The sequence below is a fragment of the Egretta garzetta genome, unplaced genomic scaffold (genome assembly GCF_000687185.1).
Source record: "Egretta garzetta isolate BGI_Z169 unplaced genomic scaffold, ASM68718v1 scaffold2192, whole genome shotgun sequence".
Taxonomy (NCBI): domain Eukaryota; kingdom Metazoa; phylum Chordata; class Aves; order Pelecaniformes; family Ardeidae; genus Egretta; species Egretta garzetta.
The window spans coordinates 2,254-22,422 of NW_009258944.1; the positions used below are offsets into that span (position 1 = coordinate 2,254).

A 20,169-nucleotide genomic window follows, 5' to 3' on the forward strand; every position below is an offset into this window, starting at 1 on the left:
TCGTTCTTTTCCTTACTTGCACCCAAGCGGTGGCTGCAGCTGTGCCTGGGGAAACAATCTGCTAAGGTGGCGGCTGCAAAAGAGCATTGCGCCATGAACAGCTTGGAGAACTGAAACAGCACAGAAACATGCTACCGCACGTTGGCATCTATATATGGAGCCACACCATACCTCATCTGCTGGCACAGCAGCCGCTGATAAAAACATCTGTAGTAAAACCTTTTAGTACTTTGCTTGAAGTTTGGGGGTTTTTTTCTTGGTGATTTCCTGTTGTCTTCCTGCAGACTTCCTCTTTCATCTACTGTGAATTATACGTATGTGGATGCCCTTGCATATGCACATACAAGATAGTATCTTGTTCATACCAAGCCATTGCTTCATATTACCCTCCCTTTCTTCTGACAGTTGTGTGGGACAAAGATGAAGAGATTAAGAAAATGGTTATTGTGGTGAAATAGCAGGATTTGGTAGGTGGGAAAGGCACAAAACCCCCTATACTTGGGTCTACCAAACAGCCTTATTTTTTGCCTTCAGCATCTATGTCCATGTGATAAAGGCCCAAATTAATTTTCCAATCAAATTAAAATAGTCTGTAAAGCCTACACTGCAAGCCATAAAACATAAGGTATGTGTTTAAAAAAACTGAAATGTGATAAAGAACATTAACACAACAGTTCATTTGTTCAACCCCAGTGAATGGGTTTAACTTTTTTAATGTGATGTGTAAAAGTCATGCAATACCTGGAGAAGAAATCATCTGCTTATCTCCGTCTCCCAAATGGTAGGCACTGTGAGTGCCTATTTCTGAAACTGCCCATATAAGCAAATTAGAGTGAGGTGGTACTGACTGACCTGGCAATGTAAGGTGGTTTGCAGAGGAACCTGAGCCTGGTAAGTCAGCTGAACGTCGCGCTGGACCTTTAAAAAGAAAGAGTAGTTTCAGCAGAGATGGATGAAACCATGAAACTGTGAAACCATGGCTGGGCCCCCCAGCCATTTTGTAGTTCTGACACCACCACAAGGTGTTTGTTGTCTTCTTTCTGCCATTTCTTATCCATGGCTTTAGGTGAGGCTAACTGGGAAAGCAGACTCACTTCTGGGACCTTTCCATCTAAAGGAGTCAATATCAAACATAATTTTCTTCTTTTTTATCAGTTACCAGGTTTGGGTGGAGATACCCGAGTTACTGACACTGGAAGCGTCACGTTCTTAAGTTTTGGACCTATGAACTGTTGCCAGGTGTCAGACAGCTTTCCCTTCAGCTACCTCTGTGTCCTCACAGAACTGGCAATTGCCAGTTTTATTGCCTGGCACGGCTCCGAAGGCAGTTACACAGCACTTACCTTGCTTCTGTGGCGGCTCAGCAGGCGGCTGGTATCACTCTGGGAACCACGGGTTGGTAAGGCCTCCAGACATTTATGTCAACTGGCTATACGCGCCAGAGAAAGGGCTCTGATACTCTATTTGCAAGCGGAGGTGAGTCACCCAGATCATGAGATGCCTTTTCCAAACCATCTTTTCTCCCTTCTTGCTTATGTGGCAGTCAGGATTTTTGATTTGAAGACCACAGCTGACTACATCAACACCCTCCATATCTAACAAGAATTGGCAGCTTGGCTTTGTCTTTGCTTGCACTGGACTGGAGGTACATGCAGACTCAAACCAAGCCGGTAAGGTATAAGAATACAAGCAGGTACAGTGGCGAGCTTATTAGATGTTTTTCAGGAAATAAAAACCAGTGAACCTCCCAGAGAGGAAAGGAGTGAATTAAAACTGGAATTTTAGGGAAAAGGGATCGCACGAAGCCTTTCACGCTTGTATTGAACATCTCTAAACTTTACATTCTCCTTAGAGAGAACGGCTTGGTCTCTGCCAGTCTTTACCATGATTTTTTTTCTTTTTTAAGGAGAAGATCAGATAGAAAAACAGCAGTGGTACAGGGAAATTCTGGTGGTTACTTGTGTGGTGTGATTACTACTGCACAGACACTGCCTGAGTCTACCTGTGGAGTAAGATACTTTGTAGAAGGCGGTATGTAGAGATGTAGCTGAAATGCTGTGAAAGGAGGTCTATAAGCAATACACACCTATAAACAAAGCACAGGACACCAGCCATACTTATGATCCAAGTGGCACAGAGAAAAAAAAATCACAGGAGCAAGTGTTTCAGTGGGCATGAGTGTGATGTGCTGTTGTTGGTTTAGATGCTCTTATGGGCTGTGATTTCAGTCAAAAGAGAAAAGGGGAAAGGTGAGGTTGATGCATCTAATCCCCAAACAGGTAGAGATTTACCACAGGGTTCTTAGAAAAGCTATTTGAATTCTCTACCTCAATTTCCCCGTCTTTAGAAATTAGGTAATGCCACTAAGGCCTCCTCACAGGGGCAAGCGGTGAGCAATGACTGCTGTCCACGCAATGTTCCCACTACACTTAAAAAAAAAGTTGATTATTACTAGTACTGTGTGGGGAGCTGGATGCTGGAAAGCAAACGGCAAGTGTCATGCCTGGATCACATGTTGAAAGCATCAGAACAAAATGAGCCCTTCTACAACTTTAATTCAAATGGAGCGGAGACCTCATTGGTTTTATTTGGTAATAGGATGAACATACATGGACTCAGTCACAGAAAAACTGGAATGTTGAAAAATGTTTTATACATTTAGAGACCACAAGCCTCTTCTTTCAAGTAAGGAACTAACAATAAATACATATTGTTTAACATTATTCTCAGAACAGTTGAGAATACTTGGCATTATATGGCATCATTCATTTCAGTTTTGCATTTTTTTTTCCTTGTGAATCTTAACGAACCAAATAGGTTTTAATTACCCTAACCCCCAGTCCCAGGAGCAAACTTGTGTTGAGTTTTGCTTTCAGCAAAACTATTTTAACGTGTTTTCTATCCACTGGTGCAAAATAGCATCACAACCTGCCTCTTTCTTCCTTAAAAAATGTTAGAGAGCAGGTGTCTGTCATTTATTTTAGTTCAGTTCAGGAAAGACATCTCCGTTCGCGGTTCTGCTAATATAAACATACTCTAAAGTTTATGTTCAACTTCATACATAGAATTCCCTGCAGAATGCCAGCTGAGAAAAGGTTATTTTACAAGACCAAGATCCTTGAATTTGGTTAATTTCCCCTTATCCTTCCTTCCTATGGGTTTAATGTTTCTTAACTTTATTTAGGCCCTGTCACTGTAGGCAGTGAATAACCACAAAGGCAGTGAAATCTACCGTCACAGATAAGCCACAGTGTCCACCCTTCCTCCCTGCTGAAGGTAGTCGGTGTGCTAGGGTATGACTTTGATTGAACTGCCTACAAGAAGTCGCGTCATCAGAATGAAGAGAGATACATAGTCTTATTTAAACACACGTGGTGGAAGCAGCTCCTACCACAGCAAAGGAAGACGGCACTACCCTGATGCATTGGCTTTACACAGACTGCCCTGCGCGTGATTAGCTGTGTATGTTTCGGTTATTTAGTCTTTGGCCCCAGATGCTGCGGTGGGACCAGCAGGACTTTGCATGCAACTTCCTTTGATTTCAGTGCAACTAAAAGAGTGATCGGGCCCTAGGTGTTATTTTGCTCTAAGCTGATGTTGCAAATGCAATGGCTTTTGTCTATCGGGGAAGAAGGGGGAGGAGAAAAGGGAAGGGAAATATTCCTGTGAGAATCTGGGCCTGTAGACAACCAGAAGGTCCGGTAAAAACCCAACCAGAACCCTACAATAAAAATAGCAAATATTTAAAAAAATTGCATATAAAAGTGTATAAAAATATCATCCAAGCAAGAAGAAAAGGAAAATGCTCACTCTGTCATACTACTGCTAGGTTTTATCACTAGAAAACCCCGATGGCCATAAGTAATTTTGTTTGATAGATGCACTCCTACAACCACCGGCAGAGACAACAGGATTACGTATATTCCTCCTACCACTGGATAGCTTCTAACACCAGGGTGTTATGAGTACAGAGCAGTCGATACATATGCACTTGGAGGAAATGGAAAGAATACAAGATGCCAAAAATGTGCTGTGAGGCTTGTGAGCGAGTGTGTCGTGCGCTTAGGTACGAGGGTAAATAAATTCACTAAAACTGAGCTTCAGGTCCTCAGCCAGCTTGCCTGGAAGTAGCTCCATTTTCTTCTACCTGGTGGTCAAGTCACCAGAGCAGGGATGCCTGAAGACAGGCATGTGTCCCAGTCCTGCTTGGGTACAGATCAGGACCCTCTCTGCTTGCCGTGGATCAAAAGGGACATTGCAGCAACGAGAAGGCAGTCTCAGCAAGTGGAAATGCACGGCCAGCATTTCATTTTAACAGAAAATAATGGCATTGGCAGTGGTCACCTGCCCTGCTCCTGCTTGGATCACAGTAATCAGACAGGGAAAGGGTTGTCTGGGATCACAAAACTTGTCTGTCTGGGGAAGCAGGGGGAGCACCACATTAGGATGCACACCTGACACTAAACTGAGACTGGAGCTGACCTGCTCATCTTGTGGGTAACACAAGTGGGAAAAACCTCTGTACCCCCTTTGAAGGGAGCTGAATTTATGCCTTAAAATGTGAAAGCATGGATTTTTCCCTCCTTTCTACCTAGCCAGCACTGATTCCCACTCTGCATGGAGTCAGTGCTGCAGGGCTCTTTCTCGTCCTCAGCCAGCGCGTTCCTGCTTTTGAGTGCTGATGTTCAGACACCATGCCAGCACAGCTCTGAGATCAGCACCGGTTCAACACATGCGAAAGCACAGGATCACTCTGTTGTTTTTAATTATTGGGTGATGTGATGGATTAAAAAAAACAGTAAGAGAAAAGGACTTGATTATGCTGTCATTTACTGACTATAAATGGTTAACATACTGTATAGATCATCAGAGGATTATAAAATGAAATGTGAGGAAAAAGGAGCCAGTAAGAAATATTTAAGACCACCTCACACCTCCTAGAGACAGACTCGATTTTTCTAGTTGAAGCAAAAAAAAGTACCGTCTTTGTCAGGTTCCATCATTTCTAATTTTAATATATTATTGTGCTTTTTAATCAAAAGCCACATTTGCGACCCACTGTAGAATTTGTGAGGACAAACAGCGGAAGCATTCGACTTTAGCTAGGTGAGCTCCTGGACCTTCTGATTACAAAGCAGCACACCACTATCAGCTAGTTTGAAATATTTTTGCTCCCAGACTGAGCTTCTAAGACTTTGCAAGTACATATGCAAATATTTGCATATTCAAAGAGTAGTTTGCAAAAACACCACCATATACCATTCTTCTCTGGCATAACCAATTACATTTTGGAAAGTTTCTCTCTAACCACAAAACTTATGCTTGAAAAAGGAAACATCAAGGTAAAGTAATTTGCCTTTGTTCACCCATGAGGAACCAGGCTCCCAAATTCCAGATTCATTCTGATGCTAAATGAACTACTGTATTAATACATAGTGTGTTTACACCAGCTGGAGCTATACAAAAGGCTGCACTTTTAGATAAGCATCAGTCTGCCTAGGTTGATGATTGACTACTCTGAAATGTGTTTTCGGTCTACAACTGCAAAATTTCTTTTTTTAATCCACCACCTATTTTATCATCAGCCAAAAAAAAAGTTGGCTTCTGCCATCTATCTTTTTTCTCAAACATGGAAAACGTTAGTGACATCCATCACTTTTTTATAATTAAACATAGAAATCTGACCATATAACTTTGAAAAAAAAATATCATGTAATTTGTAAGGAAAGCTGGTTGACTTATTTTGAGAAGGTGCATCACAGGTTTTTACATTTAAAAAAATTAATTTAAAAAAATAAACAAATCCCTTCTTTCACGTGTGAACACTTCCTACATGTTGTCACAGAAATGCACAGTTTAAATCACTGATTGAGTACAGCCCAGAGAACTGTCACCCTTCGAGCCATTTAAATAATGAACAGGCTAAAAACATATTGCCTGCTTTTCTTTTTTTTTTTAAATTATAGTGCCTGCAGGAGTTCAAGCACTACACCACCATGAGTCAAAGTCTGCTAATTCCCTGAACACCAGTCCCAGCTAAAGGAAAATACACTAATAGGGATACTTGCAATGGTATCCCTCCCTGTTTTAAGGGGGTAAAGTGCCTGGATTCTCCCTCTCAAAGTTCCACAACAGTTTCTGGGAAGCAGAAGATGCCTGGTGCTTTTCCAGAAAAGCAGAGCTTTCCAAGAGCACCAGCTATCCCTGTGCAGAGGCAGAAGAGTGCCATTGTTGTCACACTGCTTCCCAGCCTGTGCTGCCCTCCATAAGAAGCACTCTGGCACCAGAAGACCCCTTTGTGCCTATGGGTGGGTGCTCCCAAATAGTTCTGTAGACTTTGAGCATGAAGCCAACGGTTTGGGCCCTATATCTGCAGAATTTCTGGCTTATTCATTGCTTGTATACTCTTACTGAGGATGGAAAAAGAAGGCAAAATGAAAACATCATTTCTATACATCTGCGGAAAGTTAGGTAAGGATGTAAAAACAGAAATCCTTTCTCACTCTTTACAAACGTAGGTCATTAGTTGATGAACACCTAATCCTCTCCACTTTTTTTTTTTTTTTCCTTTTGCGGAATAAAATAAGAGAAAGCAGTTCTGTAACATTTTTTTTATTTTTATTATTTTTTTACACAATTGCACAGTGGCTGATCTCTAGTTTAACTGGGAGGTGTCTAAACATACCATTCCTTGGCTCACAATGCACTAGCACAACGCTGCAGAGTGTTCCAGGGAGGTGGGGGAGCAGAGTAGGGGAATGTAGGTGTGATCCTGGGAGGGGACCCCATGACAGATGCTTTCATCTGGCCTAGTTTCTTTGTAGGATTTAAATTTCTAGATTTCACTTTCACTTCACGGATTTCCAAGCTAATAGATTTCATGGGGATTTTTTTTTAACATGACAACAAAAAGTTCTAAAAAATGCTAATAATCCACTGTAGCACTCAAGTGATTTTAAAAGAGCAGAAGAATGTTAGAGCTAGCTCTGCCTGCCTGTATATTGCAGAACATTTTGCTGCACACTTGTGTGCCGAGATCAGAAACTTTGTCTATGGCCTGTCTTCTGGAATGGCAGCTCTGATCTGCAGTCCCCAAGAGACAGTAAATCCACCACTTCCCTTATTAGCTCCTGCCTGTGGTAAATAACTCTAACAACCGAGGAAAAACATTTTCCAGTCTGATTTCACACCTTTGTGCCAGTGCATGAGAAACAAGAACTGACCAGCCGTGAATTAAGCAGTCTGGCTTTGCTGTCTGAAAGAAGTCACTCCCAGAAAGAAAGAAAATATATATCAGAAGCAAATGAAGGAAAATATTTAGGTTTTTATTATTATTATTATTCTACTGTGCATAATCTAAGGCATCTTTAGTCACTGTACATTAGGTAAGGGTAACTTAAAAAATATTGACTAAATTATCCTGCACCTCTGACCAAACACTTGGTGAGGGTACATTCCCTCTGACTTCAGGGAGAAGTCTGACTAAGCAGGGACTGAGTCACCACTGCAGTATTTAGTTCTGCGTTATTGGTATTTCATCAGTGTGCCTTCAAAGAGCCTGAAAGTCATATTCTACCACTTCTATTGGGGCTGTACGCTGATGCGGGGCAGGGGGGGAAGGTGGTAAAGTGCTACCTGGTGACACAGCCCTCCGCCTCATGGAGTGAGTGTGCTCGGTGCTGCCTGCGGGGCCGCTGTCCTCCCAGCACCCCGCTTTCCTCACAAAATCTACCCCAGAGCTACCATTGAACCAGGAGCTCACAAATGGGAACACTACGTGCCCTTATATTTATTTTATTTGAATGAGTTGATTCAGTGAAGCCAACTGTGAGTTCTAAGAACTGCAAGGGTTATTTTTTACTTCTTCCTTCTGAAAACATGATTGAAGTGCAACCTTTTCACAGCATGAACCTAATCTAAATCTCTGGCTTTAAACAAACTCAAACTCTGGTATCAAAAAAAAAGAACTCGAAATGTCTCTAGCCTCAATAATCAAAATCCCAGATACAAACACTCCTGAGTGAGAAGGTATTCATGTTTAAATGTGGATTTAGGCTGAGCTCACTGCTGTGATTTTTGCTAGTGTCGCGGGAAGCTTGTCCCTGTACATGCACAGTTTAAGCAGGAACAAAGACCCAAGCTCTAATATAGGCTGGTGGTGAAGTCCTGTGCTTTTGAACATGAAAAGGAAACACCAAAGATTTACCTTCCTAAGCCAATGTTTTGCATGTTCTCTACACAACAAAGAGCCATGACAGCAGTCTGATTCCTTGTAAAATACATACACGACTAACACAGCAAGACCTCATCCTGAACAAAAAGGAGTTAGGCAAAAAACAGCCACATATGTATGTACGTGTCTTGATTTCCACGTAGACAGGTAAAACTACTGGATCCTTACCAAGATCCCAAGCCAGAAGAGCACTTACATACACGTTCAACATTTTTCATACAAAGACACCTTCCTGAATCAAGGAAGGCCTGAGCGAGTTAGTTTTTTAACATTTCTTCTTTAAAATGGGCCAAAATGATGGCTACTTTCCATGTGTCAAATGCCACTGGATGACAGTTGTATCCACTGACTCCAGCAGTGTATTTAGGACACACTTTTTCATTTTGGTTTTGTCTGTCTGTACTTCTCCAGCAATGTTTTTCCTTTTCTTTGGCCTGTCCATTCAGTCAGTGATGAAAGAAAGACCACAGAGATGAAAGTAAGAATTGATCCGTGTGATTCCCTGCTGCCCTTCTTCTCTTAGATCTTCAGGTCAGACAAAGAGTGGTTACTAGTAGCCCATGAACAAATGTGGGAAACAGCTCATTATCTATAATCACAAGTTAAGGCAGGCACATCAAGCAGTACATTAGTGCATGCTCTCAGAGTCTGACAACAAAATTTGCCCCAAGGGAATATCGCTTTCATTGATTATTCCTTTCCTATGACTAACTGCAACAACAGAACAAAATCAAGGGTTGAGTGAGTCTGCCTGCTGTTTAGAAACAAAACCATTTTGCTATTATTGCATCATCTAGGAAAGACATCATATCCTAACAAATGGTCAAATGACTCTACAAATTCACCATTCTTATTAATAAAATCTTCTACGGCAGGTAAAACTCATGTCAAATTCTGTCTACCAGCAACTGGAAAAGACTCTCAGGGAAAAGAGTAAAAGTGAAGTATTATAAATTTTTTTTTTTTATATATTCTTTTGCATCATCCTAATGTTGGTTTCACAAACTGAGGCATAGCAAGGGACAATACCGGCTTTTGAAGATGGCTCTCACCTATTTGCTTGACCTGTCCAGAAAAATTGAACCATTTACATCAGGAAATCACCACTTGTTTTTTTTTAACGAAAAACTTCCCAAAACAACAAAAAATGCACACATACACAAACAAACAAACAAGCAAAAATAAAACTGACCCAAAAAAACAAGGCCCCCACCCTAGAACCCAGAGTCATTAGCTGTGAAGTAGCCAGTGGGAGGAGGAGTGTTTTGAAAGTTGTTTAACGCCTTCCCCAGAAACTGGTCTTTGCAGAAGGAGGAGGAGAACAGGAATGAAGAAGCTCAGCTAAAATGATGAAAGAAATTTGCAGTCTCTTTTTTTATATATTTTTACTCTTCCACATCTGGAAAAAAAAAAGAAAAAGAAAAGTGTCAAATGCTGCCTTTCTCCCCTTTGTCCAAGGAGCAGGTAATCTGGGAAAGAAAAAGAAGGGCATCAGTTTAGACAGCCTCATGTCCTCCAAACAGTGCAGCTTTGCTCAACTGTTGAAATGCTGCAAGGTGAGGCGCACCAAAGCAATACCTCTTATAGGCTTGACTGGAAATATTCTTCTGCCATACACAAAGTGAGATCCATTGCTCTCTGGCTAATCCAGTGGGAATTCAACCTTTGGCATCAATGGGGACTTGTAATAGAATCCAGCGTGCTTAGATCAAGAGATCCCATTAGGTTTCTTTGCTGTAGGGCGCTCTGATCACCCTTGCTCACTAGCTCTTCCAGTAACTTTTTGCTCACGAAAGCAACAATGTTATACGTGTGGTTTGAGGTGAAGAAGAGAAAATGTTCTGCACACAAAAGGGAACTACCTTTTAAAAGCCCCTTTCTCCCAAAGAGCTTGCAATGGAAAGCACAGCCTTATGTATGGATAAGTGCTTGAGATGTAACAAAATATGTGCATTTTATGATCTGCTTGACTCCTCTGTCAAATATTTATAATCCCTTGGCCTCAAAATTAGGCTATATTTGACTAATATTATCCACACATAACTGTTTTCTATGCAGTTATTCCACAAGTGAATCTTCAAAATGAACAGCTCTCCTTAAGGGGGAAATGTAGTCAAGAAAGCTTTTTCCTTATTTCTAGCAAAAGAGGACAGTTTCTAACAAAAGAACCCTCCTCATACCCTCCTCTAGAAATACTCTGGAAAAGCTTCAAACAGGAACATGAGTATTTTACTCTATATTAGCCGTCCCACCCAGTTACCTGAATGTGCCTGGCACTCTGCTTAGCTACTGTTATTCTGGCAATGCTTATGGCAGCAGAGTTTGAAAGTGCATTTGAAAGGGTCTCTCAACCAAGGAGATGCAGCCCAAGGAGAGACGAATTTATCTGTAAGGCTGTGCATGCCTCAGAAGTTATGATTTCATCAGAATCTCCTTGGGTCCTTTCAGAAAACCAGTTTCTTTCGCTTTCAGTAATATATTGCCTTTTTTTTTTTTAAGTAGCATTTGTGCAAAGTAAAAAAAGGACTGGCAAAACAAAGATCTAAGGCTTTGCTGCTGGATCACGTTATCTCTGATGAATGTATAGCAGTGGCTGCACAGATCTGTTAGTGAGTTGGTATCATTTTCTTCTACTGTGTAGTTAGCAGGGGCACTTTTCCTTTCAGGATGGTCCCCTGTAAGTTGCTACAATATCTTGCTCATTGATGCAATTCTAAGACACTGTTGTAAAGAATTAGGCTCTCAGCATTTCATTGGATTTCTTTAGACTGAACTGTCACATTCCCAGCACTATCGACACCATAATCTACTATGGGCAATAGTAACAGCCATAAGAATAGTACTACACTTCCTTGATGCCTCCTATCTAAAAAGTTCAGCCTGATTTACTGTCATTAGCAGGATCATAACAATCCTGTGAGCTGTATCACTAGCCACATTTTAAAGAGAAAATACTGACCCAGAAGGAAAGGTAAGCATTTGGGACACATCCATTAACTGGACTAAATGACATCTTTGAGTAGTCATACCCGAATCTCTTAAATGATTTGCTGAACCACACCAGAAATCTGAAACGGAGCTCAGAGTACCACCCAACATGATCTCTGCTTCCTATGCCATCCATACTCACAAGGCTTTTAACCCCTCCCATCCCTGTTAGTGAAACAAGGGAAAATGCAATGTTTTTTCCAGACTCTAGAAGTTCCCTGCGGAGAACTGACTCATATATTGCTTTTTGCTTCTGTTAGACACATCATCAGCTCCAGTGAGAACATTCCAGTACAGCATTTGCTTTAAATCGTTTTTCTACTTGGTGGAGCAGATGTGTTGGTTTCCTAGCTGAATTTCCCTTTGGATACAATATAGCTTCCCTACAACTATCTTAACCTTGGGTGTGATTCAGCCTCTTTCTCATTACAGCACAATAGATCCAGCGCAAATATTAGTACGTTATCAACAGAGGTAATTGAAAGAGGAAAAAGAATGAATATACAGTGCTCGGTACACAGGAAGACTTCAAGTAGTTCACTTGGCATATATTGAATTTCATTATCTGAAATAGCTGATGAGTTTATATTGTTTGTCAAGGTTGAGCATTGGCCCTCCCCTTGATCACTAATGCAAATACCAGTGACTCCTACAGCTCTTCATGTGATACCAGCACCCACTGCAAGGAGATCAAGTCCATTTCTGCTATCAGCTTGCAGTTTATATTAAGGCATTTTTAACTTGTGCTCGCTGGACTACGTATATATATATTTACTATGTTACTACATAGAAAATATAACTTCAGTCTGATGTACTGAGGTAAAAATGCACTGCAGTTTGTCTTTTCCTTCACATAGAATTACTCAGCGGACGACTGTATCCATACAGCAAAGAAGCTGGCTGTCAGTTTTGCACAGTGATTAATTTCACACATTTGCCTCTCTTTTTGTGATAAAACAAATGCTTTGCAGTCCAAGGCCTTACAAGAACCACCCGTCTTAACAGGCGGCATTTATTATGCCTGTCTAATGCAAACTTTCACAATCTGCTGCCCAGTTGGAGAACAGGAACAGAGCCCCAGAGGCATTCAGACTGAGGTGAGAGTTTAGACTGACTCAAAAACTACACCTGTTCTGCAATGACTCACTCTTCTCACTCAGCGTAAATCACAGGCGCGACACTGGTTGTACCAACTGGAAGTGGAGAGCTGACCTCTCCCAGCACCGCTTCTGAAGGTGGCCACTTCTGCCACTCCAGCCAAATGCCTGCCCTTTCTCTCCATCCCTTCCTCCTCAGCTGCCGAAAGCACAGCGCAGCCTGGAGAGGGTTCAGGACACCTCCCTGTAGCCTCCAGTGCTGGGCCAGGCTGCCAGGACAAGACTGAGCCCTATGGTTTTCAAATTGCATTTAAAAGAAAACTCTGCTATTTTCTCTCCTAAGAAATAAATGCTGAACGCAGACTGCCAGACAGCGTGATGTGCAGTAAGGATTTCATGGGCAGGTTTTCTGTCACAGACTACTTAGCTTGCTTGGCAGTCCCTGTCGATGAGAAGTGTTTGTGAGGTTATTGCCTGGTCTCTGTTTCTTCTGCTCAAACACGCATTCCTTCAGCATTATAACCATACTTAATTATGAAGGAAGTGCAAGATGACACCACAATTACCCAGAATTACACTCAGATTTTCTTTCTAAGCAGCCTGTGGTAACCTTGCCGTTCACTTGTGAAAAAGTCGTGCTTAGCATGAACAAATCTCGTCGGCTTGGCACACTGCATAAGCACTTGTACAGGATGGGAGAACACCACCACACCACCAAATAATGTTGCCCTTGAGGTACTACAACCCCAAGATATTTTTGAGTTAGACTTCTAATACGCAGAAAAAGCAAAAGAAGCGAGCCTCAGTTAACGATATTCATTCAAGTACATCCCTTATTGAGCTCCCTATGGCAATGCCTTTTCCTGCCTTTATGATGTTGTATGATAAAGATATCAGCCAAAACAAATCAGCATACAGTTACACTAAAATTAACATTTTTGTATTTTGTATATTTTTTTCTTGAAAATTTAGGGGAAAAAATTGAATCCTACTGGTTTTCTCATGTCTATTAAAATCAGATTCTCTTGTCACATCCCAATAACCACATGTGTAACAGAGTCTGCCAGTGTTACATACTAACATAAACAGCAGGTATCAAAAGGGTTGCACTTGAAGGAAAGTTGAATACACAAAGTTTATGCACGACTCTTTAGCCTGAAAAGGGAAAGTTGCGGGGAGAATTAATAAAAGGTAAACAAAATTAGGAGTGGCACCAAGAATGTGAATAGGGAACAGTTTCTTGCAGTCCAAGAAGGGGGTTAATCAAATGAAATTATCAAGCAGTAAATTTGAAACCAATAAAAAGATGTGATTTTTCGCGTAATGCCCAAGTAAATTTTGAACTGCGTTGCCTCAGTGCCCAGTACACGAGAGCACCAGGGTTCTAAAGATAATTAGACAAAGTAATGGAAGAAAAATCCATCAGAGGCTATTCAAGTCAGAGATTTGACCTCTGCCTCAGCTCTCTGGAAGACAGGTGTAGGGGGGAGGCACTGCTCTGGTTTTGTTCTTTGTTCATTAACATCTCTGCTGTGAAATGTTGTCAGGTAGGTGATGGAGAGCTAAAGGCACTTTTGGTCTGACCCAGCATGGTTATTCAGGTGTTCCTAGGGAAGTCGACATGGTGTTTGAAAGAAGCTTCCACCCTCACTTACTAAAAGTGTTAGGCTATTCAGGATAAAACTATTCAAAACTCTGCTCTCTCCCAGCACCCATCCAGGCACTGGGTGAAATGACAACAGATATGACAAATTGCTGTATGGTAATTGATATCATAAAACGATTACTACTGATGCAGTGCACAATGAGGGGAAAAATAATCTGAGTAAATGTGTCTCAGATAACCCATAATCCAAATACAAATGATGGAAGTATTTGCAGCTGGTGGGGCAAGTCGCTAAATCTGTCACTTTTAATTCCTTTTGTGCCCTCAATCAGTATCTTGCAGGAGTGACCGCTTAATTTTGTAAGCTTATTCCCAAAAGCCTGGGTATTTCTTGTTTTTCCTGAGTGCTAAAGTGTGCTCAGTCATAACCTGTCCCCATCTGAAAAGCACTGTTAAAGCTACACCTAGCACTCAGAATAACAGGAAGATGTCAAAGATCTCAGTGCTCAGTTCTCAGCACTGGATGATCCTGCATCCTATTAAAGCCATTTGGAAAGCATTTTCAAAGGAAATTAAGACCACAAAGAAATGAATTCTGCGTATTTATGCTATTCTCTTGCTTCTGTTGCACCAGAGATGAATGAGGCCTATGAAACAAAGTTCAGAAGATCAGTGAAAAAAAGAAGAAATATGTGTTATAAGCTAATTAATCTCCATTATCTGTCTTTTTAATGGATGAGAAATTTTAGAGTGATTATATTTTCAAAAGAAAATAGAACGTTACTCGAAGGTGCCTGCATCCTGTTTAAAGCAAGGGAAAACAAGAATAAATGCTGTTGGGAAAAAGTTTTGAATACTTGTTTTGTAACTGAATTTAAATACCATCATTCTAATTTAGCAGACCACCCAAGTGCTTAACATTCATTTTGTTAGGAGGAGAAATGACATTAGAAGGTGTTCTGATTTCTGAGCTTTGGCACATAGTTATCCCTAAATCATTCATGACGTCAAACAATTTCTAGTCCTGTTCACACTGATGTTGGGTTTTACGTTTGCTTGACAGCTTGTATTACACTTGACCTGAGATCACATCAGTGATGGAAGAAAGAGATTAGCTTTGGTTTAATATATGTTGTTTGCTTACCAGCACATTATGGAAATACATAACAGCAGAGAAAAACACAATGAATATATTGGCAAAGTTTGGTTACACTAAATAACATTTAAGCTTCCTGAGTAAAGCATGTATGAAAGAAATTAGACATTTATTATGCAAAGCGACCTAAAGGAATAAGTGCGAAGGCTTATTCTATATTTGATAATCAAACATAATTCAAAGCTCTGAACATGTTTGGGGTAAAAACTAGATCATGGTTTTCATAAAGAGCTGTTCTGTCGTGGATGGAAATGAAAACCCCAGTGCTTTTCAAGGCACAAGAGGGATAAGTTGCTATAGGCAGAAGAATAATCAAAGCCAACAAAGTTTTCAGCCAAATATATGAATCAGAATTTTGTAATTAGCACTGGGCAAATAATTGCTTCTCTTATGGAGTGACTAAACTGAAAAATTAGGATAATACTTAGCTCTGGGTCAGACACAAGTAATTGCTTACTTTCTCTCATAGCAAAAACGATTGTTGGGGAGTGGGTTTTTTTGGTGGGAGGTGGGTGGAGAGGAAATGAAAGATCAAGCTGAGCTTTTAATCTAACTCAAACAAAACTTATTTTTACCATTTACTTAAAGCTGGCAAAAAATGTGAAACATCACTTCAAAGCAAAATTTCTCATTTGGATTTTTTTCAGTCCCTCTTCAGTTTTTGATGATCACTTGTTTTGAATTAGACTTAAATTCCTAAATACTCTAGCCTGATTCAAAATAGCACTTTTCAACTAAAATCACTTGCTGGTTTTCTTCTTCTACATTTATTATTGCCTCCAAGTCCCAGGTTTTGACATCAAGAATAGCAAAGCAGCAGTCTAGAAGCAGAGAAAAGAATGAACTGTCTAGTGATGGACTGATTAATAGTAATAAGTAGTAAAGATTACTATTACGGTATGAGTTTCAGAAAATGAACCTGTAAATTGACTCTCTCTTCTCTTTGTCCAGCTTCTGTGGACTGAATGGTACAGAACTGCAGCCTGAGCAGCCTGAAGGAACTGATGTCCCTTTGCCTCTGCCCCCAGGGAGAGACCAGACAGCAGGTCCAGCACACAAAGCAAAGGGTGAGAAGGTACCCACCAAGCACCCAGCCGACAGTTTGTAGAGTGCAGTCATTACATTTGGATTCCCATACAGTTGACATGGATTTCTTCCTTCTTAAACCTTTTACTTAATCTACCTTGTCAGAGTCCCCATCTAGTAAGATAGCTATACCTGGCATGCTCAAATTGGAAGCTAGTTGATCCATCGGGAAGGAGCTAAAGGTCACCGACGTCTTTCAAGAAGCCATTTCATATTATTCTTCCATTTCAGTCACTCCCTTCAGACATGATCTTGTTTCTCTTTCAGGGCTACGTGTTGCACAGGGAAACAGAAGCCTGACTGTCAGTGTTTTGAACATAAATTCATGGAGGGGGAGAGCAAGGAGGACTTTCCGCTTGCTGAAGCAGAGAATTTCTATACAACAATGCACAGACAAATTATCCTACATGGGGTAAGGAGGACTATAACAGAAGCAAAGCCACAGCTCCACTCCCTGACTGGTGCTATAAAATGGCTGATGGTGCAAAATCAAGGAGGAATTTCCACAATGTACTGTGTAAGTTACACATTCCTCCATGTTTCCAGGACCACGGATACTGCCCCTGAGGAGCTGCTATCTCTGAGCAGAACTATATTTACAGGACCTAAGGCAACCTGAAAAAATGTTCCCCATAAAGTTAAGTACTCAAAAAACCCATTGAAGTACCTACAGTGAATGTTTTTTCACCATGCATCTGGAAGGAATATTCCAAATATTCACTTAAATCTGAAATCAAGCCAAATGCTATTCCTAATTTTAAAACTTGTCACATATATCTGTGACTTCATGTAAAGTAGAAAAAAAAAGCAATCAAGCATCTTAAGTACTTTTTAACTACCTGGCATGGCCTGAGTGAAGGAAAAGAGGCTAAAAAAGAGATACATGAAAGTCTCAAAGGAAAACCAGGTGCTTTCCATAAGATTTACACACACACTCACAAAACAGCCAAGCTGCAAAATCATCTGCATAATTATACAAGGTACCTTTCTACATATTCCCCATATTCTCATCAAGCATGCGTGCCATAGTGAAGTATGTTCCCGAGGTCAGGATGGGATGATAACAATGTATTTTGCATTTAGCTTCAAAGATCACATCACATCAAGTTCATCTTCTATTTGATATTAAAACTGCATAAAAGCTTCTTCAGAGTACATCCCTCTATGCAAATTCCAGCTTGCCTCAGGTGCCACTTCCCAAATTAGACACACTCATTTTTTTAAAAAGAGCACAAAAAGGATTTTTAAAAGCACAGAAGCTTTTTCCCCCTCCAGTTATCCTATATTGCGCTATTATGGAGCAATTGTTCAGCAGAGATAAGTTATGGTGAAATATGTGGTTTCAAGCAAGCTTTTCCAGAAGATACCCGTACAACGCTTTCCAATTTTTAACTTGGGGCAATAACCTCTAATGTAATTCAAATAACAGGCCATAAAAAGAAGTAAGAAAAGGAAGGAAATTGTCTTTAGAAGTAGTCTTAGACTACCGTAATTCCAATTTGCCACTGCTGCTGGATTCTGACATATAATATCAAGAGCACTATCAAGCAGCAAGGAGGAATCCAATGTGTTTGCCTTACAAACTGAAATGGGCTTTTTGCTTCCAACAATAATTGAGAAATCAGCCTATCTTTTGGAATAGAAATAGAAATGGCACCATTATTTATATGACCTGAAATTTACCTTTCTACCTCTCTCAAGATGATACAGACAAATATTGTTCATTTACATGCTTCAGTAAGCTCTTTAAAAAGACCATTGGTGTTACGCAGATTACACGATCAGGGTTTTCTCAGAAGCCTACTTAGTGTCCATTGCTATGTAGTGGTCTTGGCTAGGTCAACACACACGAAAACCATATCTGCAGGTGGCTGCAAAGACGGACAACTCCTAAATGGTTGAACAGCTTTGCAAGAAGCTGCATTGTCCTTAAATGAAGCTGTGAAGAGTTTTTTTAATTCAACTATGTCTGGGGTAATCGTAGAGCCATCATCATGGCTCCTTCACACCGCCATGTTCCTACACCAAAGGCATTCTCAGATAACATTCTGTGCCAGCTACTCTGCCACTTGATTTCTGGGGACAATTGGGACAGTTGAGCCCCTGTACTTTACCTTTATAATCAGAGAATTTTCCACTTGCTGATCAAGGAATATTTGTACAGAAAAATTAAGACCAAAAGCCAGCTTTACATGTTGGCATGGGCAACATATAGAACATATAGGAAGGGCTCTTAACTACTGTGAAACAACAATATAGCTTAACAAAATCAAAATAAAGCAAGCTAAAAACTCAATTTCTGGTAAGCCTGTTATGAACTCTTCATAGACTCTGTATATTTAAAAGGCTACATACAGTATTAGATAAGATTAGATTATGTTACATGTTGTTGCACTGCATAGAGGAATGTATTATTGAAACTATGACCTGCCAAAACACAGGGTTACGATTTGACCACGAGGTGGGAGCATTGCTCGTCACATATAACCAGGGCACATTAGGCTTTCTCTATATGTACTAGCTGCTCAAGATACAAATATCTCTTATATTTCTGTGCTATAACCTGCAAACCGTGCATGTTACTACTAGAATAATAAGTTCCCAGGACAAACACAAACCCCCAACTTTTTCCTTGTCTGTAATTGCTAGCTGAAAAAGAATATTTGAATAAGCTGTGTTTTGGTCCCTGGAACAAAGAGTTGCACTGAAAACTTTGTATCGATGCTGCAGAATCTTTTCCCAGCAGGAAAAAATAAGGAGGTGGTAGAGGTAATCTGTGAAAGTGGTCATGGGGAGGAATAATTTTCTCATTTGTTGTCAGTTTTGTGAGCAGAAAAAAACTGCAAAAAAAGAAAGTTTGTGAATGTAGATAAAAATTATTTCCATGTGACTGCTTACAATTTTCCATTCAAAGTGTTGAAAGCAACTATTTCACATGGGAAAATCAGGTTTTCCAAAATGTTTTAATAATGTTCTATCCCACAGGAAACATCTGATGAACTACTTGTGCTGATGATGTTTTTGATGGGGCCATGTCTTTATGTGGGAAATGGCAGCCCTGTATCTCTTTTCTTGGAACTGAAGAAAAGGGAAATATTGAGTAACAAGCAGTATCTCCCACAGAAAAAAGCTAATAATATGAAGATTAGATTAACATGAGAAGGAGACTAACCTATGTTCAAGAGACTTACACAGGATTTTGAAGCAGTTAAGACCAAAATCTAAGACAACAGCTTACGTAGCCATCCTCAAGCTAACTTTAAAGTAGTTGGCTTTGGTACGGATAGACTCAGTCATATGAAGCTCTGGCTAGATGCATATGTAGGTTCTTACTGTCTCAGTGACCATGATCCCTGTTTCTGGAGACATACCCACTTAATTATTTTTGGGTAGCTTCAAGGTAACCCTGACACAGAAGCTACATTTCATACATGTGACTACAGTACAGACATACAGCTTCAATGTCTTCATGTCCACATGGGATAGTTATTCTATGTGTCCCTGGCTGCTTGGTTCCCCATGTAGAAGGACAAATATGCTAGAAACATTTTGGCATGTATGTATTCCAATAACAAGATATTATAATCATTTCCTTTGTATATGCTTAGAAAGCAACTTGGACACAGATTCTGCAAAGATTTATGCAACATACATTCTATGGCTTTCTTCTCTGGGTGCAGGATCCCTGCACAGTAGGACAGGGCAGCAGACTGACCTAAGTGGGGTGCAGGGCTCTAGCTGATGCTAATGGGTGGTGGCGAGAAAGCTGAAGCCCTCATGGTAAATCTGCACAAATGGGCACCTGTTTAATACAAATACAGCCCAGCTACAGACTGAACAGAGGCTGTAAAATCCAAGGACCCTTGACCCTGCAAAAAGACCAGGCTGAGTTTCACCCACCAGCAAACTACATGTGGTAAGTGCATTATAGCTGTAACCTCAATCTTCCTAGCTCTCCTGCTTAATCTTTTTTTTTCCAGCATGTGAAAGACCATGTACTGGC

At 40.5% G+C, this 20,169-nt stretch overlaps 1 protein-coding gene across 1 annotated transcript in view; it reads right to left on the reverse strand.

Moving 5' to 3' along the window:
- Positions 1 to 741: 741 nt before the first annotated feature.
- Positions 742 to 20,169, reverse strand: part of LOC104122149 (calcium/calmodulin-dependent 3',5'-cyclic nucleotide phosphodiesterase 1C-like) — a gene marked incomplete at its 3' end in the record, with an annotated part of 41,103 nt that continues 21,675 nt past the window's right edge. Inside the window, exon 8 of the mRNA XM_009634242.2 lies at positions 742 to 918. Within this exon, the coding sequence (XP_009632537.2) occupies positions 742 to 918 (177 nt within the window). The remainder of the gene's footprint in view (positions 919 to 20,169) is intronic.